At 41.5% G+C, this 23441-nt stretch overlaps 1 protein-coding gene across 1 annotated transcript in view; it reads right to left on the reverse strand.

Annotated features, from left to right (window-relative positions):
- Positions 1-4012, reverse strand: part of MAMDC2 (MAM domain containing 2) — a 60323-nt gene extending 56311 nt beyond the window's left edge. Inside the window, exons 1-2 of the mRNA XM_036402532.1 lie at positions 3972-4012; positions 3745-3858 (exon numbers count right to left, since the gene is read on the reverse strand). Of these exons, the coding sequence (XP_036258425.1) occupies positions 3745-3858; positions 3972-4002 (145 nt within the window). The 5' untranslated portion in view covers positions 4003-4012. The remainder of the gene's footprint in view (positions 1-3744; positions 3859-3971) is intronic.
- Between the last annotated feature and the right edge of the window lie 19429 nt (positions 4013-23441).

Below are 23441 nucleotides of genomic sequence, written 5' to 3' on the forward strand. Positions count from 1 at the left end.
AAGTGGGTCTGCATGGTTTTATTAATTACTCTGCTGAGGATTACTGCCTATTACACACAGCATCTTCCTTTGTTTCAAAGACCATTTTGGATTTCCAGAGCATGTCTGTCATCTAAAATAATTGCTCAATTTGGTTAAAGAAAATCTCAATATTTTTTGATGAATCTTACCCTATGCAGTTTGACAGCATGTATTAGAATTAACTGGTATTTCTCTTGCAAACACATATGCTCCTGACAAAAAAGTGAATTCTTTTGAAAATTAGCCACTTTGCATCTGCAAAGCTCTATGCCCCAAAAAACTGGATATGAACCCATGCTCCATACACCTGTAGGTGTTAGTAGAACCAGCATGGTGTTCAAGCTTCTCAACTATCTCTAACTACTGCAATAGTGATGAATATAGATTCCTAAATTTCCTATCCATTGGTTGAGTCCAAGAGTTTAATCTTTGTCTCGTATTCTGAACTTAAAGTAAAATTATCTGTTCAAAGGCATCATGAATGCAGTAACATTTCTGCGGGCACGCCTACACCACTGAAATGAAAATGGACCATTGTCCCCTCTGTTTATGCACAGCAGAACCTCACAAGGCTTTCAGATCTTATCACTGGTAACATACAAATTGATCTGTTGCTCATTTCAGAAGCAGGATGACATAATGATGATCTCTTCCTGAGCAACAATTTTTCAATGTTTCTTGTGTAGTTGGTATCCTACAAACACCCGAAGCAGAACAGCAGAACATGTTGCATGGAATTTCCCATGCTACACTGAAAACAGAACTGGCTCCTTAGGGAACACACTGCCTCAAGCCTGATGCTGTACTTAACCAGCCTGGGCCATGACCTCAGTTGGGTGTGCTTCCCAAACCACCCCAAGGCTCACTAGAAATTTATATCCACTTTATATCCAGCTTTTTCTGTATGTTACATTTTCCCTTGCATGGTGTTTGTCTGCTAAAATCATCATAGTTCTAAAAGGCAAACACTGAGCTAGCCAGTCACTGAAAAAGCTGACAGTTAAAAAAAGCACCTTGATACGCTTGCAGGTCCTATTCCTGAATTCAGAGTCATGTGAGAGAGCTTGAGGCTTACAGAGGGGTTCACTGAAGCAGAGGTTTTATGGGAGCACAGGTCGACTGGACAGATGCCTGAATTGTTTCCTTTATAGCTGTCCCTACAAACAGCCACTTCACTAGGGCCTGGTTTGCCAGTCTTGAGTAAAGCACTTAGCAGTGAAACAGCTATCCTTTGTAGCACTATTTTCTTTTGATTTGCACTTGATTAAAATAGGCCCTAAAATGCCAGTTACAGGTATCAAAACTTTAAAATTTTTTTTTTCAATTATGAAAATTCTAAAATTAAACAAAAAAATTATTGTATACTGGAGCTACCAGAACACTAAAGAGAAACCAGAAACATTTAAAACAGCAGCTGAACCTTAGAAATACATTCACTTAAGTGGGACTATGTAGCTGCAAACAAAAGCAAAACTTATATTTCCTTTCTGTGTGCCTGGCCCATCAGAAGATACTGGCTTCCCTGGCAACTGGGCAAAATACTTTCAAGTATGGAGTGGAAATTTCTGGGCATGGTTTTAGTTATATTTACATCACCTTGACAGTTTGGCACAAGACTACACTATTGAGACATTTATAAGATGCAAGAACTTGCACTGCAAGTCACATAATCCCTGTTAAAAACCCACTGAATGCAATTCTATTGCAAAAATAACATTTTAAAATAATAAAGCAACTTTGAAGCAATGCAAGGAGAAACTGAACAATTCAAAGCTAAGCTGTGTCTCCCGTTCTTAACCTCCTCTGTTGTCCCAGTAAATCACCACAGGCACATACACTGACCAGCAAATAAAAGGACACAGAGCTGCCAAAAGGGGCATGGTTTTATAAGACAAAAGAATGAAAGAGCGTCTAAGGAAGATTACTTTTGCACACCTGCTGTGTAGATTAGAATGGATTATTTTCAGCTAGATTTAGCTGTGATTCTATAAATGTATTTCTGAGGAGACTAACAGAATACCTTGTGTGCCAAATGTTTGCACAGAATGTCTTGCTAGGATCAAATTACAGACTGCAGAAAAACTGTTTATAATGGAAATCCTGACAGAACTATGCCTATTACGAGAGCTGGTATACCACATATCCTCCCAGAGTACAACAGTTCAGTTATGTATCTCTGAAAATGAGATGTGCAATAACAGAAGCCATGCAGCTGCTGGTCTATTTGTTTGTAAAGAAAGATCAAACTACAGTAACAAAAATTGTGTTCTGTGCACCAAAAAAGCAGGCTGCTGCTGACCCAAACCCCTGGTCAAAGGTCCTTATATCCTGAAACACTGTAGTGTGGATGTGCACAACATGATACACACCCACTTCTGCAGGTTTTGCTCCCAGCAGCTCCCAGTCCCTTGGAGCTGAATCAATACCACTATGATGTGGCTGCCTGTAAATCACAAGGAGGAAGTAAGTGCTGCTTTGCAGACAGATAGACTAGGAGGGCATGGTGTTGGGAGGCATAGCTGGGACAGCAAAGATGGTAACTAAATTTCTACTAATACAGGAAATTTCAAAAATACAGGAAAATGTATGTATATTTAAATAAATAAATAAACTAAGAAATATATATCAAATAAGAGAAAAAGCACATATTTCAATTATTACATCCTTGCAGGCTTTTCTGAGTTAGGGTTTTTTGTGCATTCTCAAAGCCTACTGAGTAATCTAAAAAGTAACAATGAAGGTGACTTATTTTGCAGAAGTGAGAATCAGGGGAAAAAATAGTTTTTCTCAACTGAGAGACAAGTGGAATACAAAACTGGACCAGCCAGTTTTGAATGGAGCACTGATTAATGGTTTCTGAGAAGCTGTCTATCTCTTTGTATCTGTACTCACTTCTTCATTATTCTTGGCACGTGTTTTTGGGCTTAAAAACTTTAAAAACACATAGTCTCTCTTTCTGTATGAACACAGCTTTCACTTCATGAACAATTTGGTGAACACATAATCAAAACTAAATTATTTGATTACCCAGTTACAAGCATGCTGTGTATATTTTTGTTTAGTCTTTTGTTCATGTAGATTCCATCAAAAACTGGAGCCCACACTGAAAACTTACCAAGTAGTCAGAGCTGCATGGACACTGTGCAGTGACTGATTATTCTTTTCAACAGCATTTAGTCTTGTAAAGCCTAATACAACTTACTGAAAGACTTCACTTTTTCTGTTGAACTGGACATACTATAAATCGGAGAAAAGTCTTAATTGAACATGTCGCAAAGATACTCTTGCCAAAGACCGTCTCTTGCCCTGGAAATGCATCCACTTTTGGAGTAGAACCCAAAAATACATTTAGAAAGAAAATAATGCATAAGGAATGGGACCGATGTGACTGGTCTTTTTAGAAAGAGGTCTTGATAAAAGACACCTTTTCCCAGCAAAACGTGAAAGACAGAGAAAGAAAGGAGACTTCTGAGGCATCCTGCAGAAACCTGCGGAGATACCTGTGCCGGGGGAGTGCAGACGCTTCCCCGCAGGGTCTGTCTGTTGTCAGGAGGGAGCACACCCGGCGGGAGGAACCCGACGGTGGCTGCTCCCCGCGGAACACCGGGCGGCCCCGCCGGCAGCAGCGGCACCCCGGGATGCGGCCGCCCCGCCGCGGGCTCGGGCAGCGCCGGGCGGGAAGGTGAGCGGGGGAGCTGCGCCCGGGAGCGGCAGCGCTCTCACCTTCGCCGTGCAGCGTCCAGGGCAGATGCGCGTAGTCCCACTGGTAGCCGCAGGCGCTGTCCTCGAAGGTGCACGACCCGGGCGAAAGCAAGGCCGCCCCGGCGAGCCGTAGAGCTGCAAGGACAAAACGAGCCGCGGTCACGGCGCGCCCGGCCCGGGGGCCGCCGCCGCCCCCGAGCAGCGCCGGGCGCGCCCCGGGCGGGCGGGCGGGAGGCGCCGCCGCTTACCGAGCGCGGCGAGCAGGCAGAGCCGCAGCATCTTCCGCGCGGGCGGCCCGGGGCGCGGAGTGCGGCGCGGAGAGCGGCCCTCGGCACCCCGGCGGGGCGCGGGCAGGGCAGCGGCCGGGCAGGCGGGGCAGGGACGGGGAGGGACCGCGGACAGCGCGGGTGGGCGGCCCGTCCCACTCCTGTCGCCGAGCGGGGTCGGCCCCCGACGGTGGCCCGGGGCCGGAGTGGCTGAGGCTGGAGTGCCCTCCAGAGTGGGGGTTGCCGCCTCCTCTCCGGGCAGCCTGCGGAAGAGTTTCACCCTACGCGCAGGGAAAATGTGCTTTCGTACGTTTAAGTGTTTTTTCCCGCGTTTCAGTACGCAGTGCATCGCCCCCGTCGTTGTTTTACCATCACTGGGTACCACTCGAAGAGCTTGGCTCTGGCTGACGCGCTCCCTGTCAGGTGTTTGTGCACAACAGGAAGATTCCCACTCGAGCACATCTACAGAGGACGAAGGGGCTCCCACTGCGCCAGAGTTCCCATGTTACCACAGCTTGCCTGTCTGTCCTTCCCTTCCACTAAACCTGACCTTCAGAGGACCATGGCAGGGTACTCTGGCACTTTTAGCTAAGAATGGTCCAGCAGCTGCTGAGATGCTCCAAGTGCTGTAGTTCATCAGTTTACAGAACAACTCAGGACTAGACCACAAGAGACATCCAGTCCAAACTCTGCCCAAAGCAGAGCCAGCTTTGAGCTTGGACCAGGTTGCTCAGCTGGGGTTTGATAACCTCCAAGGCTGGTTAGGGTGGCTGGGCCTGGCTCCAGTCCTGGGCTGTTTTTGTGCGGAAGGTGTTTCTTCCTTGTGAATGCTCTGAATTTCCACCGCTTCAGCTGTGCTACTCCCTCTCACGCTCCAGCCATGCACCACTGTGATGAGTCCTGACACTGCATTTCCTCTGTCCCTCTCCTGTCCAGGACTGCTGTTGGATGTTGCCAAAGTTATCTCTCTTCCCAGCTGAACCCTCTCCTCACAGGACAGGGTCTCCAGGCCAACTGCCTCAGTGGCCTTCTCTCACCTCACATCTAAAAGGAATTAAGATCACTTAATTTGTTGCATTGCAAATACAGAAATTCTGAATTATTTGTCTAATCAGAGCTGCAGACATAGCATACTTTTCAGATTTGACTGGTGGCACACAGTAGTATTTAAAATACAGACTTCCATTTTATTACCATACTTTAATATCAAAGCATTCTGTGAATAGGACCACCAGAGACCCGTTTTATTACTCTCCAGGACTGTAAAAGGACTTCCAGCAGGAAGTGGATGTGTGTAAATTATTTTTAGGAAAGTGATGTTTATGTGTTAGATAAGAAACACCTTTTAATGAATATGTATGATTATGATGGATAAACCCCCTGTTGTAAAGTCTCACCTCACACACAGAATGAGAAGAGTTTGATCCTCTGTGTGTCCTGTGCAGATAAAGAATGCTTGCTTTCTAATCCTTCAAATTGAGTTAGAAAGTTTGTTCTGGCCAATTTCAGGATCTCCATTAATTAATTAGCTAAATTTCTCCAGTAGCTTTGACACATGCCTATTTTTACACAGAATTGAGTTTACTGCATTATCTAGAATACGCCACTTCTGAAAAGCTGATGGCACAAATAGCCATTGGATGCTGATGATTCACCAATATAAGCACTCACTAAGAACAGCTGAAGTGGCTCATGCCCTCAGTTTTTTCCTTGCTGGTTTCCAAGATGTTCCACCTCTTAGCAGAGATGGCTTAGCTTCACATGTCAGCCACCAAAGTTTACAGCACCATGTGTAAACTGGTTTTCAAACTGGCACCTGCAGCTTGCTGCAGCCTCTCGGGAGCAAAAGTAGCAAGTGTGTGTGAATGAGATGACATTAAAATTCCTGAAACTGGTGTAAAACCTCAGTGGCCCACTACACTCTTTTCCAAGAACCGTATAGAAGACATTCTCCTTAATGATGAATTTGTAAAAGCATTTTGCCCCTTATTGACTCATGTTTCCTGAAATCTCACCGCATCCTTTCCTGCTGCTGATTTAATTAGGTTGTCCTCTTCATATCAGGGAGTAACATAATCAAGGCCATGCTAACCAGGCAACCTCAGAAGGGAAAACAAATGTCAGAAGCACCATTAATTCTTATATAGGAGTGTTTGAGAGGTACAAAAGGCTTCTACAGATAGCTGAGTTTAGCTCCATAAGCACTTACCCAGTTTGTTCCTGACCAGGCAGGAAATGGGTAAGCCACATTTGTCCTTACTGCCTTTTGAGACAGGGAATGCAGAGATCTAGCATAAGGCAGGAGGCCAGTTACACCTCCTGTCTACTCCTATTTCTAAATGAGCTTGCTTTGAGTACAAAATTAATCCACAGGCTACCATTTGACTTTTATTAATTTGGCTCAATTTTTGCAGATTAACGGCAGCACCAGAGAAGGAGAAGAGCAGCAACTAAAGGCTGAGCTTTTCCAAATTCTCTGCAGATTCTGTCCTCAATTCTACAGACACTGTCCTCTCCAGTGTTTCCTTTGAAATCCTGGAAAATACACTTAATAAAAAAACCTCTTTGCATGCCCAGGCACATCCAAACTTTCCACTTGTTCTCCAACATTGGACACCAGTACTGTTCTCAGTTGGAAAAGGATATAAGGACTGAAAAAGGAAATGAGTCTTGTAGTACCTTTCAGTGTTCAAACTTCAGTCTTCTCATATACATGTGTTAATATTATTATTTTATGCTTTATATGTTTTAATGGAAATATAATCATGCATGACACTTTACAAGTGTACTTAGGCAGAAGTCCTGTCATCTTTTCCTTTTTATATTTACCTTCAATAAGAAAAATACAAATAATTTGAGCCGAATTCATCTAATCTGTCTTTGCTTTGGCATATCCATATTTCTTATGTCCTTTGCCCATTGTGTCCTGTGATTCACAATTTCAGACAATTCTGATCTTGCCTATGAGCCAGTTTCTGCAGCTGCTGTCTTCTCCATTCTCTGTAAGTATGTCATGCTGTAGGAATACTTCCACTGGAAAGGTAGAAGGTACTAGCAGCCAGTGGCTGTGCTGGACATTTCTGCTCCCACATGGTTTACCATTAGAGGGGTGGGGTAAGAGAAGAAATGTACCCATGGGATGAGCAGCAAAAACTCCTGGCAGTATTATTTCATTTTTCTGGTTGCTATCACATGGTACTCTTAGGAGCAAACTGCAACTTCTGCAGATGGAGCACTGGGGAAAGCTCTTCTACTGCTGTCTCTGGCATGAGCCACGTGTTTACCAGCAAAGCAGGTACACCTATGTGCTTTTGGGGATGGCTCAGAGAGGAAATTAATTTACATTCTGTTGAACTGATTCTGTATAACACTTTGGAATACCCTGCTCTGCACAGCCCAACATAGTTTACTCCTAACAAAATGCATGTATTTGTCATGTTGTTTCAACTTATTGTGTCTTGATTCTGTGTATTTACTTTTCTGAGCACTGAAGTTGCATCTGCTAACTGATGTTCTGAAAACTACACTTGGAGACCCATGGAGCTCTCCACTGCTTCTAGATTGCTGAGGGTGGGTGACTGATCTTAAGGAGCACATGACTTTGTGAATGGAAATTGCAATCAGGGCAGTGCTGCATCACCTGCTGAAGCTCAGTGAAGGGAATTCTGCAGCAACTGAGCCTGGCAGGATTGGCTGCTGCTGAGGGCTGATACAGAGCCACAACAACAGACAGGAGGGGTTGATCTGTTTTAGATGCCAAGTCAGTATTTGCAGTATATAAGTATATATATGAGATACATGTATGTCTGTAGGTAGTGCTGTACTTACAGAAAAGAGTTTAGTTAGTGACTGAGCTGAGCAATCCTTAAAAAAATATTCAATTATTCTGTAATATGTGGGGTTCTCATAGTAGGGAAAAGACCAGGAAGCCAATCTCAGGGAAGTTAAAGCTGGGCGTGAAGGCACTGCTCTCAGTAAAGCTGACTCTTTGTGAGCGGCAACAAAGAGACCTCAGGAACCCTCTCTTACATTAAAATAATCAGGCTACTTTTATAATTTCTATATTATTTTTTTAGGACCTTACTTTACCTTTACAGACCTTGTTTAATTCCCTGTAAAGGAAAGCCAGCTGCTGGAACGAAGTGGGCTCTTGCTTTACAACATTGTGGTTTCATGAAGAAGAGTAAAAGGAACAGTCAAGAATGACACCTGCATATGAAATTACTAAATGAGTTAAGTCCCAGTGATCTGTCATTTTGTTAAATCTCTGCTGGCACCAGCAAACTGCAACTTCCTCTTTCAAAAACCAAACAAAAAAAAGAGACACCATTCAGGTGCCAGAGAAATAGCTTGCTACACAGTGCTCAGTCTAATAGCTAATGAATGTTTTACAATTCTTCTCACATCTGAGTTCGATGATTTTTTTTTTTAAACCAGACAGTTAGCAGATTATTGGAAAGGGTTGATTCATCACCCCTGGAGGAATTTAAAAGATACGTAGATGTAGTACTTAGGGACATGGTTTAGTCAAGGACCTGGCAGTGTTAGGTTAGTTGGTTGGATGATCTTAAAGGTGTTTTCCAACCCCAACCATTCTATTATTCTGTGGTTCTGTGGCTGAACTGTGCAGTATCTAAACATTGACTACAAGGCTGAGAATGGGCCTGCTGGCCAGATAATGGCCCCTGAAGGCCACTGGATATTGCTTTTAGCTACAAATTCTGTCCTTTTCTGTCAGTGGAGGGTGCTCAAGTCACTGATTTTGCAGTTGGTATAAGTGATCAGGAATGTCACAAGAATACTCAAGCTTGATCCATCCTAGGGAATGCAGCTCTACAAGAGTCTCTTCTATAGCTTCACACTTCAGGCTGGTCAGCCTTGTGGAGGAAAGGAAGCCAGTAGGTAGGAGCTGGAGTAGCACCATCCTTGTCAAAGCAGGAGAGCCAAAGTGAGATGAGCAATCTCACAGCCATGAGAACTACAGAGGAAAAAAGTAGTAGTAAAAAGTAGCCTTTCCACATGCATCCATGTAAAGGAGTTTCTTGTATTAAGTCCAAGCTACAGCACCTTGCTTCACTAGTAAGAGACAGGAACCACCACAAGTGAAGACCTCTCAAGGCAAAGCTGAGTGCTAGATTTCCCCAGATATTCTGCTAAGGATGAGCAGTTAGGAAATGCACTCGGGAAGAAGAAGGAAGAAATGTTACCAAATTTTGGGTTTTGGGAACTAATATTCAAGGAGGTTTTGGTTCCTGGACAAACCCACAGAACTTCTAAAGATTCAGGCATTTTAGTGAATATTTCAGCTACTCAGGGGAGAACAAAAAGAAACGCTTCAATTAAAGCAGTCCTGTGAGTGTGCTGTCACTGAGGGTTAGTTATATCTAGATGAAAAAACAACCTTTGCTGGTCAACATGAAAAGATGAATTTTAATAAGTACAGACACCTGGTGTGACCCTTGGGTGCCCTGTGCAGGGTCAGGAACTGGACTCCATGATCCTTGTGGGTCACTTGCAACTCACCATATTCTGTGATTCTGTGAAATAGAGAATAAGGACTACTTGCAAAAATATAGCCTAAATATTAATTCCAAAACAAGTGTATTTTTCATTTTAAAAGGGATTCACAGTACTCTGAAACAAGATGTACCAGTGTAACTCTGGCTTGTAAATTGCAAAGTTTTCCCATGAAGACAAAATTCCAGGAAAATCCACATGGTCACGGGATAGAGTAGAAGGACAGCATATATTTTGAACTGGAGAAGTTTTACTTTGCATAAAGCTAGAGTTAGGATTTGGTTTTGGGCCAGGGAAATCAAAGACCTCAGAGTTGAAGTGTCAGCAACATCTTGCTCAGCCCAAAGACCTGGGATGGCAGCTGGGCTCAGGAAAAGCTGTAACTCAGAACACATCTGGAATCATGAACAGGTCTTATCCCCCACAAAGGTACCTGGTTTAAAGTCAGGGTCTGGGTTAGTTATCTGAAGACCACATTGGAGCAGTGTCCAATTGGCCGAAGTAAACTGTTCTTTCCAATATAGACTACCTATATTCTGCTGCAAATTTTAGCTCTGAAAATAGAAAAGTATTTTTTTGCTCAAAAAGCATTCAAGTGCCATTATCCTCTTTGGACATTGTGGAATGAATCAGGTAAGAGAAGAAATTGTAAACAAAAGTTTTTAATCCAGAAATAACAAAACACCATGGACAGTAATTTGTACCAGATGCTACAGTACACATGTAAAAGTAAATACAATTAGGCCTACAACATCAAATATGAGCAAATTAACATCACTGGTTATTTTAAAATAAGTAACTCTTTCTTATTGTCATGAACAAAAGCCACTGACAACTGCAGAAAACCTTTTCTATCAATGGTGTCCCTTTTGTTTATTGGTTCTGTGCCTGTAACAATATACTTTTATGATTTCTCTGAGACATCAGCTGCAGAAGAAGCAGGGGAATGCCCAGCTGTTCAAAAGCTATTTCATGATACAGAGGACTGCACAATGAAAAAAATTAAGGTTGCCATGGTAAAATATTATTTGTGTATAAATAAACGCACTGCAGACAGTTTCTTCCTCAGATGACATTACTTTTGCAGAACTTTGTAGAAAACAGAGGACAAAGCCAAATATGACGATATGTGCAGAGATGGAAAACGGGGCGGGGGGGTGGGGGGGTGAAAGGAAGTGAGACAAAAAAAGGAAGATTTATTCAGTGCTGTTGAAAATCATTAGTGCCTATGTTTTAGAATTCAGTGAAGTGGACCTGCATGTGCCTTATCTCACTATAAAGTAGCTTTCCAGGGGCTTCTTGAGACTGAAATAGGGTCATGAACCCCCCTGTCAGGGGCAAAATTTCTGCCCAAAAAATTATCAAAATCCTGCAAAGAAGGGCTGCCCTCTTTAAGAGAGATCTGTCACAGGATTAGTTCAGCTGTGTCAGGACCTTTTCTGTCTCCTGAGTCAGCAAAGAGCTAGCAGACACCATCTCAGCATTGTATCCTTAGGGTTTGAGGTCCTACAGCTGCAAGTTACTGCGCTCACCTGGCTGCCAGGCTGGAATTTTGTGTGGCTTGAAGTCATGCAGTACTCCACCTCTTAGCTGGGTATTCCTCCTGCCTGTGTCAGACCTTTCTCTTTGCCAGCACTGGAGCCATCTCTTCTGTTGAAACATGCTGAATAGAGCAAGGATATGTACATATGTACATAAATGAAATACATGCTCACATCAATAGCAGTCCCAGCTGCAACATCAAATAGGAAGTGTATGAGATTAAAAAAACAAAACAAAAAAAAAAACCAAAAAATAACCAACCAACCACCACAAAAACAAAAGATCTGACATACATATGGCATTTTTGCCTGAAGGAACTATGGCTACAGTTTTACAAATTCATAACAAAGTGAAGAAGACTTTATTTTACAACAACTGCAAAGGAAATCAGGACACTCACTGAATGCTAGAGATTGCTGAGTATCACAAGAAGTATAGCTTCACTTTTACAACCCTCCAAAGAGGCAGCTCCAGCTGCTTATCGATTTTCTATTTGATATATAGCATAAATATATGGGCCATGAGATATATATTTAAAGCTGTGCAGGCAGGTATTGCCACAGGGTACCCCAGCCCACTCATGTTAAATGCTAGCATTTCAACAGATTACATACAACAAAGAAGAATCTCTGTAATGTACTAATGTATTGCTTACTTTGATTACAAGTCATAACTTGTTAGCTACCTGATGAAAAACCTGAATGGCAGCTCCACAGTGTTCCTGCATTGCCAATTGATCTGACTTAAACCCTGTTTCATGGGCAAAACTGGCTAATTTTTTCCCTGCTACACCAATTTGTTTCTTATCTGTAAATGTTGTGGCACTCAAGCAGTTGTTGAAAATCTTTAGTGCAGCATTTATTACAATGGTAGGAAAAGGGAAATTGCTGGAACAAGAAACAAGGGAGATGAGGGAGATGAACATGGTGGTTGTTTATTGTTTGGAATCATCCATTTCATTCCTCAGCAAGAGAGCAGCATGCTAATAAGCTCAGGTGTTTATCTATTTAGTGTTATTTAAACAGGTAAGGCCTGGTTGGCATTTCACATCTCAGTTTTATAATTCAGTCTACTTCTTCCTTGTTTGCCCTGTGGTTGGTGTGAGAAGAGTGTGGCTTCTCAAACTGAAATGTTATGTAGTCCAAGTTAAGGGAGTATAGGACCCAAATAATGAACATAAAGAATGCAAACCTGGGGGGTACAGAAAAATCGCTGTATACTGTGTACTTTAGAAGCCAATTTTCATGAAAGAGAGAGCATCACTTTGTCATTCCTGATTTGCTTTCCAACCAAAAAGCCTTGCCAATTTGACAATCTGCAGGGACAAAAATGTCTTTCACAGGTTAAAATATTTGTTCCCTAGGAATTATTAGGAACTGTTGGGCATTATGAATACTTCCAGATTGGCAGAAGGAATGACAGACTCACACTGTTAATCTCTAAAGAAAAAATTAAATCTAGAAACTTTAGAAGTTCTTCTTCCTGTTTTTAAAGTTAACAAACAGATGAGGCTTTTTCTTCTAAAGTTTTTTACTTAGGCAAAAAAAGAAAAGCCAAAATTACACCCCTTCTTGTGGCTGTGGTTTTGCCCTGTCAGCTGATGTGGTCAATGTCTCCAATAATCTGTGCACCCTGGCTACCTCATACCAGATGAGCCAGTAGTGGTCTTTGCACCAAAAGCTGCACATCATGGTAAACGAGCAAATTTGATTTGTCAACCAAGCTACAATTTGTGGCTTTCTTGCAACCATGTAGAGACAAAAGCAGTGAGTGAGGATTACAGTATATGGCAAGGTCCAAGGGGGGAAATGACTAATAATTAATGACACTGGATATGAGGTTTCCACAACAATGTGCAGTCGTGGACTGGGTCCTGTGACTGACTTACACAATACATGTATATGTTTTAGAGTTGCATTCTCTTCTGGTTAGGAACACTCCATTTTTAGTTCTAGCATCATAAGATGGGTTCAATAACTAGCAAGCTGCCAGATACCCTGTTTCCTTCCATAAGTTTCTAGATGTCAATTGTTACTTGTTCTGAGATGTGCAGGAGTGCCTAAGCTGTTTTTTATCAAGGTGAACTCTCACAGAGAGGTTTATGATTATATTGTGCCAATATCTATAGCCACCTAGAGAACAAACCAGAATAAGGGTTGAGGTGCTCAGTTATAGGTGGGCCGACAAGAACTGGTCTGAGCAGAGCTCCAGGGCAGGGTTCCCACACAGATCTTACATCTATCACCATGACATAGCAACAACTTCATCAGCTTCCTCAGACTGACTGGGCCACTGTTCATCACTGTTTCACCTCCCTCAAGCACCAGGCTTCTCACTCCTTTGTCCAGACCTAGCCTTATGAGAAGGGAGAGCTGGGCATTGTCAACACATAATCTCCTGATTAACTTTGTATTGATTTCCTTTATACTTGGCTGATGGTCTTCAAGTCATCACCCCAGCTGACAGCTTGTGCATAATAGTATTAATTGATGGTGCCCATTAGTCCCAATTATATGACAGATGACTGGGACACTTAGCTCACCTTCTACACAGCAGTGAAGCCATGGGCTGAAAGGGCCACAGAAGTGTATGGGAGAATAAATAGGAGCATGTTCTGCTGTTACTTGTATGGCATTATGCATAACAGACTAAAGAAATCTGATGCTCCTAAATTTTTAAAGAAAGAGTGCTTTGTCAGCTGGAATTTCTCCCTGTAATTTCTCTATGAATAAGCTTTTCTAAAATTTACCATGAAATGTGCTTTGGAATCTATTTTTATCACAGAGCCACATCACAGAATCTCAGATGTTGGCAGGTATCTCTGGAAGTCACTTAGTCAAAACCCCTGCTTAAGTCAGCTACAACAAGTTTACCAGGGCTGTTGTTCAACCAGGTTTCTAATATCTCTAAGAATGGAGACTCCATCACCTGCCTAAGACACTGGATGCACTGTTTAATTGTCCAAACACTAAAATTTTTTTCTTCTCTTTAAGTAGAATTTCCCATATTTCTCTTTTGTCTCTTCATATTTCTCTTTTGTCTCATGTCCTGTCACTGGGTGCCATTAGAAGAGTCTGGCTTTATCTTCTTTATGCCCCCCATCAGGTATTTGTACACAGTGAACTACACTGTCTTGTGCTAACTGCAGTCATGGCTCCTCCCAATATTCACATTACCAACCAATATTTTTTTTCTGTGAAATTAACAGAAACAACAGAACTTCTTTGAATTTTCAGTCACCAATGTCAGGAAATCATCTTCAGTGGAGTCTGGAAAATTCCTGAGTTGTGTTGTACTGCATTAACTCTGCAGCAGATAGAGTTGAAGAGCTGAACAACACCCTGAGGGCAAGTGAAAGTGAAGTGTTGTCCAGCTGTCTGAAGATCTTCAGATCTTCTCTGAAGCAGATCTTTTCCTAAGCATGTCTTCTGTAGAAGAGACCTTTCTCAACACCACTCATGTGTGCTGGCCATTGCAGGATTGTGCTCCATGGACTCCTGCTGCTCCTTTGTACAAAGGGCAGCTCCATCTCCTCACTCACCCAGCCTGTCCTTCCTAAAGAATCTGTTTCCATCCATCACAGGACTCCAGCCATGTGAGTACGTTTCCATCCATCAAAGTACAGCAAGGTACATGCAATGATACCGTAACTCTGCAAATGCACATAGATCCAATTCCAGCTGTTTGCTCCCCAAACTGCAATAGATAATTAAATGGTAGTGGGTGCTTTCAATTTAAATTATGAATTTCAAAAGAGAGTGTGAAAAAAATAATCTCATTTTAACCTCTATTTTATCTTCTGATATCCAGTCCTTTAGGAATACAGTCCTTTCTGTAACCAAGAAACAAGAAGCTGTGATCTTTTCTGCAGCTTAATCCAAAGACCTGTGGAATTACTAGGCTTTAGATGGAAACAGCAAAGAATGCCAGGGAATAACGGAGCACTATAGCAAATTACTTCTTTAGTTTTCCCTAGTAACTCCTTTCGTGGAAATCATTTTGTTTCAGTTTTAAGTTACCCTGAAAGAATATGTTATGTCTGACTTCTGTTTTGGTGCCAGTCAGAAAAAGGCAGGGAGAAAGGAAACTCCATGCTTGCTTGTGAGACAGTTATAAGCCAAGGAAGAATTTCAGAACCTTGAGAACCTACCGCAGTACTGCAAGCTGAGGTGCCCCAAAGGGATGGTGACATAGACACAATGACACTGAATCGTGTCACAAACCCTTTCCCACATGGAGTAGAGAGTTCATCACTTAAGGCAAAGGAATGAGCTGTGCTGCTTTTGGGAGGTGGAAGAAACAGCATGCATCTTTGTTCACCAGGCATTTCGAACACCTCTGTGGTGTTACCATATATTTGTCAGTGATTTCAAGGTCATGAGATTGCAAAGAATAGACAGAGTGAAATAAAACTGTTAGAGGAATACAAAGTAGTAGGATGGGCAGGGAGGTCTAACCTCTACAGGTCAGCAGAGCCAGAAGATGAGGCTGACTGCATGAACAAAGAAATCCAAGCATGTACTGCAGCTTTTCTTCATGACTTACAATCTCAGGTATATATAATCCCTTGTTATATCAGCTGGCAAATTGTGCTATTTGCAAGAAAACTCAGACTGGCTTTTGAACAAATATGAAAATTATGTTATTTCTGTTGTAATGGAAAATTTTAAGCTTGCAAAAGAAAGTTGTGCCACAACAGTAGCAACTGTGAGCAAAAGAAGATGGAGAATAACGCTGAATGGCAAGTTTCTTTCACACAACCACCAGAGGCTAAACTATGTTAGATGACCATAGGGACCATTTAACAATTCCCAGGTTTAAGAGTCAACAGACCCTAGTCATTTTTGTAATTCAGTAACTTCCTATTTACAGCTGCTTAATCATACAAGATTTACAATCAACTCACCTGACAATTCTGTTTATTTGCTATTGTTTCCTTTGGTGCTACTGTTAATTTTCAATTTGACCTCTATGCTTTCCACTTGAAAACTTGCCTTATCTATTTCATAATACATTATGATACCTCATCAAAATTTGAAATGGAAATTATGGATACCTCTATAACATAAAAATCAGTCTGTAAAACAAAACATAAGTGACTTGAGCTCAGTTTAATTAGAAACTCTAGGAAAGGCATGCACAGAATGACAGAACCATAGACTAACTGAGGCTGAAAGGGACTTCTGTTGGCCATCTGGTCCAACCCCCTGCTCAGTCAGGGCCACCCAGAATCAGGTGCCCAGGACCATGATGACTTCTGAATATCTTCAGGGATGGCATCTCCAGAGCCTTCCTGGGCAAGCTGTGCCAAGGCTTTTTCACAGTGATAAAGGGTTTCCTGCTGTTTGTAGGAAATTTTCTGTGTTTCAGTGTGTGCCCATCATCTGTGGCCCTCGCACTGGGCTTGTATGGAAAGAGTCTGGCTCCCTGCCCTGTGTGCACTCCCTTCAGGTACTTGCACACCTTAGTAAGGTCCCCCTGAGCCTTCTTGGAGCTCCAGGCTGAAAAGCCCCAGCTCTCTCAGACTCTCCTCAAAGGAATAATACAGCACACAGGGACTGAAAACATCACATATGGCCTGTTTTTATATCAAGCTCAGAAATCACTACATTTTCCATTCCTAAAATGAGATGTTCTATTCATGGCCTGACTGAGCATTGTGATTTCCTATTATGCTATGGGTAAGTATGTTAAAGAAAAGTCAGCAGTACATATTCACCAAGCATCAGCCACAAGTAAACACTTGCAGATTTTGGTCACAATAAGTATAGAATAGGTAGAAACAGAGATAAAGTATCAGTACCCAAAATTATGAGTGTGTGAAAATAAAAAGGAGCCATGTTTAAAGGTATAACACCATGCAATGATGCTGACAAGTCTGAGGTCAGCTGAAAAGATTATGGCCAGCTTAGCACTTGGCATGGATGTGGTAGCAATAATGTAAAATGGTAATTAAAATCTACAGTGTGTATGCAAAGTGAGAGTACTTCTACTGAGATCAGTTGCTCCAGTTTGAAGACAGAAATTTTATGAAAAAGCCATGTGAAAATCTGTGCCAAAAAGATTTGCGATCAACAGAGTTTTCCTAATTGGAATCCCCTGATTCAGTCCTGCCAGGAGTTTTCCATAATTGGTGCAGACAGCTTCACACAAAACATGAGTGGGAAAGCAGCAGCTATTGCTTTCTGCAGACCTGTGAGGAAATGTGGTGTTGTTGTTATCAGATTTCTAAAGTCCATACCTCTTTGGTGTATTCTCATGGCTGCAGATCTTCACTGACTCCTTCTTCTGCATGCTCCTTGCTCAAAGGCCATACTCTTTCACAGCTCCTTGACCTAACGGCTATGTTCTGTCACAGCTCTTGGCTGCCACAGCTCTCGGCTGTCTTATCTTTTCTTAACTATCACGTCGGGGTCACCAATTGTCATTGTTATCAGATTTCTAAAGTCCATACCTCTTTGGTGTATTCTCATGGCTGCAGATCTTCACTGACTCTTTCTTCTGCATGCCATTCTCTCTCAGATCAAGGCTCCTCCAAGGCTCTCCCTGACTGGCTAACCCGCCCCCTTTTATCCCAGTCATCTTCATTGGTCACAGCTGCAGCCCAATTAAGGACATCGCAGCTGCAGCCCATCAAGGGCAACCGGGACCTCTGGGGCAAAGCCTCTGTACACATATTCAAATACAAAACATTTCCTCTACTATAATGTGGAACCTATTAGAAAATAATAAAATTTTCATATGAAATAGATTATTCAGAAAAAATTACAAAATTCTTCATTGAAATAATCTGTGCATAAGAACTACCTGTGTTGGTTTTCTTCAAATAAAGAAATTCCCAAACACCAACAGAAGTGGAGACTTCTGTGAGCAGAAGTATTTAAAACATCTGGTTTTAAAGACAGACATATAGTAAATTATTCTTCTTTGTGTAACTATACAGATCATCATTCTAATCCCCAGTATGTTCAGAAAAACAAGAGAAAGGCTCCCTAAGCAAGAGGAGACACATTTCACGAGGACATCCAATTTAAGATGGAAATACAAGTTTGATGCTGTAAAACAGCTGGTGACCATCAGGCCTGTTGAATTCAGACCACACACTCATTAGAGCAGGAACTGCTTCTTTGTTCATGGCTGGAGTCTTATTTCTTAATTGGCAGTGTTATTGCAAAATGAGAGGAGAAAGAAAAGCTCTGATTTTTGCTAATTCAAACCAGAACTGGAATGACATCAGTTTGTTAGTGTTGGAGGCTAAATTTTGACTCACATAAATAACAGAAACCCTATTACACTATGTCAAGTGCTAGAGAGTCCAGTTGTGTTTGACTTTGCTATGGTCACACACTCTGTTCAATACCAATATTTTACACAATCTCCTGCTTTTAAAAATAGAATTAAGCCTTCTCCTGTTTCCCTTGTAGATTTCAACGAAGATTTGGAATCTCTTGATGAAAATAGAAGTGGTAAACACCAGTGTTGAAAAAAACCCATACTTCTGAAATGCTGGCACAGGCAGAATTGAATATTCAGCTTACTTCAACCTGTCTCATGGTGATGTATTTCCCTGGTTTTGTTTGTAATACTCTCCAAATATTATTAACTAAGTCTTTCCATTAACAGTAGTTGTGTACCAAAACAACAGAATAAATTTTGAAAAAAAATTTTGAAAATAGAAAAAGAGTGTAGTAAAAGGCTAGAGGATAATAAAATATTGATATTTATTAATTTCCATAATAGGCATTAGAAGGAAAAAAGTAAAAAGTGAAAGAAAACAGGAACAGATATTGCTTTCAAGAAACTGTATATAATGACTCAGTTGTGCTCCCATTGAAGGGAAAAAAAGACTTTCACTTGATATTAATGGAAATAGGCAAAGATTTTCAGTCACCTAGAGATGCTGCAAACTGAAAAGATGTGTATCCTTGAACACTATGCTGGAGACAAAGAAAACATTACATTTTATTTTACGTTGTTCAGTGCTATTTGGACATAGAAATAGAAAGATAGTCTCAACAGCAGCAAACAGCTAGAACATCCAAACACAGTATTAAAGGTATTTATTAATTCTTTTGGCTGGTTATGAAAGGTTATGAAAGCCATCTCACCTCAGCTCATCCAGCACATCACAGTAGAGGGTCAGGGTTTCTACTTTCAGAACAGAAACAAACCAGTACTTTTTAAAATTAATGAGTGTATAAATAGGTTATTTTCTATGCCTCTGTGTGCATTTTTTCTAAATATTTCTCAATATTTGAGATTCAAATTTTATAATATACTGTAGAACTCCCCAGAACACTAGATTTAACATTCTCATCCTTTCCCTTGCCACAGTATGTATTGCTGTTCAAATACCAGTTCAGCTGTAGGCAAAACAGCTGCCAGTTCACTGGAGGCAAACTTTAAACCATTTCTTGTTCCTTTGCACCCCTCTTTTCTCCACAACTGAAAGGTGAATGTAAGAGGCCATGAGTCAAGTCCTAGTCTCGTCCAATCAGGCATAAAAGTCAGCAAACACCCATGAAATCAAGGCAAGAAGAATAACATGCAGAAGAAGCCAAGTCTTTTAGGTAGGAGCACTAATTTATCTGAAAAACAGCCTTGCACACTTTTTCCTTTTCAAACAGTTTGTACACAGCTGTGAGAGTTATTTACCATTTCTGTCCCTGCTTGTCTTCAGGGCAAAGATTTGTTGGTACAAAAAAACCTCTGACCCCCTCCACCTTCCCCAGCTGGGATTGTGGACATGTCACTGTATCCAACTGATTTCTTGGGAAACTTCCCTTCCCCTTAGGAATGGTGTCCCAAAGACCAAGTTCTGATTTGCACTTGACAAGCATATCTGTGTTAAAAGAATTTGTAGCATGTTCACAACTAATTGAAGCCAATGACTACATACACAGCTTCAGACATATCTTGGGTTTTGAAAGCCTTTAATGCTAACCCCAGAACAATTGTCAGCATTTATTATGGTGATTTCTGACATGCCACCGGGGATTGTTTCATAATCAGAAAGAGAAGAAGAAGAACCACAAAAGTAAAAGTTCTGCCAGAAAAGTAGACTAAAGAAGACAGATGGTTTATATTAACTGAAAGGGCATCCAGATTTGTGATTTTCTTTTTCCTTAACAGCAATATCAACAAACAAATTCAGAAAGCTCCTAGTGTTTCTTTAATTAGCTGTTTAAACACTTAGTCTCTCTGTATTCCTTAGGTGACCATCAGCACCATCAGCTTCATCTCCCATACAGACAAGGTAACTGGGGATAGGTGGAGATCTCACCCTGCTCTGAAGACTTTTTAGTGGTAAATTGTGCACAAAACCAAAAGGCATACTGAAAACCCTGCCACAGAGTATTAATGAAACATCATGCTACTGATGTATTTTGCCTGTCCTAGCAGAGGACATGCAGAATGCAGAGACCTCCTGGGACTGCATGTGGTGAAAGAAGCCACACACAGTGCAACATCTGTTTGTGCTGCCTGTTTGTACGCACAGGTATTGAAATACCCAGACAGATCTGCTCCAGTGTCCCTTGCCCCACCTCAGAGACACCAGCACAAGTACATCCAGAGTGATGAACCATAGGAAAAGGTCCTTCAGCAAAGCAGGCATTACAATAAATTGTCTGCTTACTCCCATGTACCCTCCAGTGGCAAAGAAAATTATGTCAAAGAAGATCATCTATGTGCTTTCGTTTCTCCTATAACTAGTCTACTCTGTAACTAGGTCCCCAAGAGACTGTTTTCTTCTTGATGTTCAAGTTTCCACTCAAAACCTAAAATTTGTGGTCACTAGACTATTATCTCCAGGCTTGAGAGCCGTCTGTCTTTCTTCTTGGGTGGCTTCCACAGTTGTATACTATAATCAGGATCAATTATGTATTTATTTCTGACAAAGAACAGCCACTTCTCATGGTTTATTCCGCCTCTTCAGACAGTGATTGAGACAATTCTGATTCCTGTGTCCCCAGAAGAAGAGGAATTCTTACAAAATAAATAGGAGAAGATTTAGTAGACAGGATTTATTTGAAATAGTTCTTCCACACAGCAGGTCACAACATGGACAAATTTTTCATTAGAAAGTTACTACTAGGTCATGGGAAACCCTCTGAAAATATTAGGGCAGCCTCTGTAAAAATCTTATTAAATATCTGAAGCTGACAACTTAGCAGTAGACAAAAAGAACATAGATGAACCAAAGAAGAAAGAGGAAGAAAACCCTATCTTTTTCATACATGAAACTTTGTCTATGCAGGGAATAGACAAGCAGGCTCCTAGAGCCCAAACCAGTGAAGCAAATCAAAAGATGCAACCTCATCAAACACCTCTTTGCTGCAGTCACAAAGCCTTCTCTGTGGAACAGCCCCACGTGACCATCAAGTGCCTGAGACTGGAGCTGAAACTGCTCCTGCATCAGCTGGGCATGGGAATGCTGTGGGCCCAAGACTCAACAGAGGGAGAAGCTTCTCCTGAGTTTTCTCACCAAAACTGGAATTATCAACATGCACAAAAAAACAGGTCCATGTGGACCTTGGCTGTAAGAACACCCCGCCTTTGTGTTTGCTCCAGCAAAACAGATGCAGCCAGGCTACACCACTCCTTTTTCATGGTAGTCACCAGAAGAGAGATTCCAGCCCTATTGTACCAAATCACACAGCTGTTCAGAATATCAGGTATCAGTATTTTGAAAGTTTTATTTGTCATTATTGCTAGATGTAAAAGGAATTATTAATCTAGATGCTAGTGGTATCTGAGATGCCTGCAGCAAGGTTATGGCAACCCATGTAACAGTCTCAGTTCAAATTCCTGTGGTCTGGGACTTCAGATGAGTCCTATTAGCAGATAAATCATACATTTAGTAAGTGTTTATTTGTTTGTAATTGTACTTGAAACTCCAGCTAACAGACCATAACTACAAGACCTTTAAAAGCCCAGGCATGATCCAGTAAACCATTAGAAAAATGAAAAGGCCTTTACAGACTTATCACACTTTAAACTGAAAAAATATGTTTAAGGTTTGCTACTTTGTTCTAGTTTCCCCAGCAAATAAAAACCTATACTTCAGTTGTTTTAGAAGAGGTTACTGAAGTAGCAACCACTTTCCTTCAACACCTCTTGAATTAGGGGAAAAGAAATGAGGAAACCAAAGAGGCAGGGAGTAAATTTTTCACTATTGATATGATTTGGTCTGCACTTTTCATACTGTGTAAAAGCAATGTGGCTCAATAATATTAGCATATCCTTTTGAGAGAAAAGCTTTTGTTTTTAAACTTTCTAGAGTAAAAAGTAGCAGCAGGATGGGGATTTGCTATCCCCAAGATTTACAGATCACAAAAATTTAGTTTATGTAGAATATGTGTTTTGCTGCCTACTCACCTTCTACTCCTGCATAAGTGCTTTGTTTTATGTGCCATTGCCATAAATATTTTAGTTGCAGTTCTTGATGAAATGTGAAACAGGAGGAGTCCAGTGAAGCAAAACAGAATGGAGAGAATGGACATGGAGATGTCTTTGCGACCTTCCTTCTGCCTACACATCTTGGAAGAGCTGTTCATCCATGGGCTGTCAGCGTAACCAGGACTCTGGGATGGCCAAACACAAAAACTTCTCTGATAGTTGCAAAGAGTAAGGAACAGAGAAACAAGAACAGTTCTAGCTTGAAGTATGTTTTGTGTCATCTTACCTGTGTTTAAGTTGGCTAAAATGCAATTACTACTTCATAGTTTTGTAGAAATTGTTCTGACTGCTCATGTTAATTAGCACAAGAGAGCAAAATAAGTGTCAAGAGAGACTTTGAGCACTTGTTTCTACAGTGGATTTTCTTTAGTAAAAACTACAAACTTCAGCTAGGATGTTGTGGATAATGCTGCCAGACATACAGTGGGATTCTTGGGACTGTGCTGTGCAGAGCCAGGAACTAGACTTTCATGATCCTGGTTGTTATGAGTAAAAGAACGTTTCCCATTTTTTTTTTTTTGTAAAAAGGTTGCAAAGTGAACAGGTTGGACCAGTTGCTGCCAAGGTGGAGTTCTACCTGTTTGTTATTGTAATCACCAGTTGTTCTCGTTAATTGCTCCTTTTGTATCTGTATGGCCCTGCCTAAAGCTAAGTTGATAGCCCTTCTGCTTGGACAGTGAGAGGAGGGGGCATGGGGGGGGACATCAGAGGGGATGCAAAATAACTTCAGAACCAGCATGCCATGGGAAGCCACCCCACCAAACTTACCGAAAAGACCCCAAAAACAACGAGCCAACACAGAATTAAGAGATCAGAGTGATGTCTGGATGTGAGGAACAAAGTACCAAGCCTGCGGAGATGCTGAGAACCTTTGTTGCCCCTCGCCCTGAGCAAAGACCTCAGCTGGAGCCAAGACCACAAGACAGCAAAACC

The sequence above is a fragment of the Molothrus ater genome, chromosome Z, assembly GCF_012460135.2.
Source record: "Molothrus ater isolate BHLD 08-10-18 breed brown headed cowbird chromosome Z, BPBGC_Mater_1.1, whole genome shotgun sequence".
NCBI lineage: Eukaryota > Metazoa > Chordata > Aves > Passeriformes > Icteridae > Molothrus > Molothrus ater.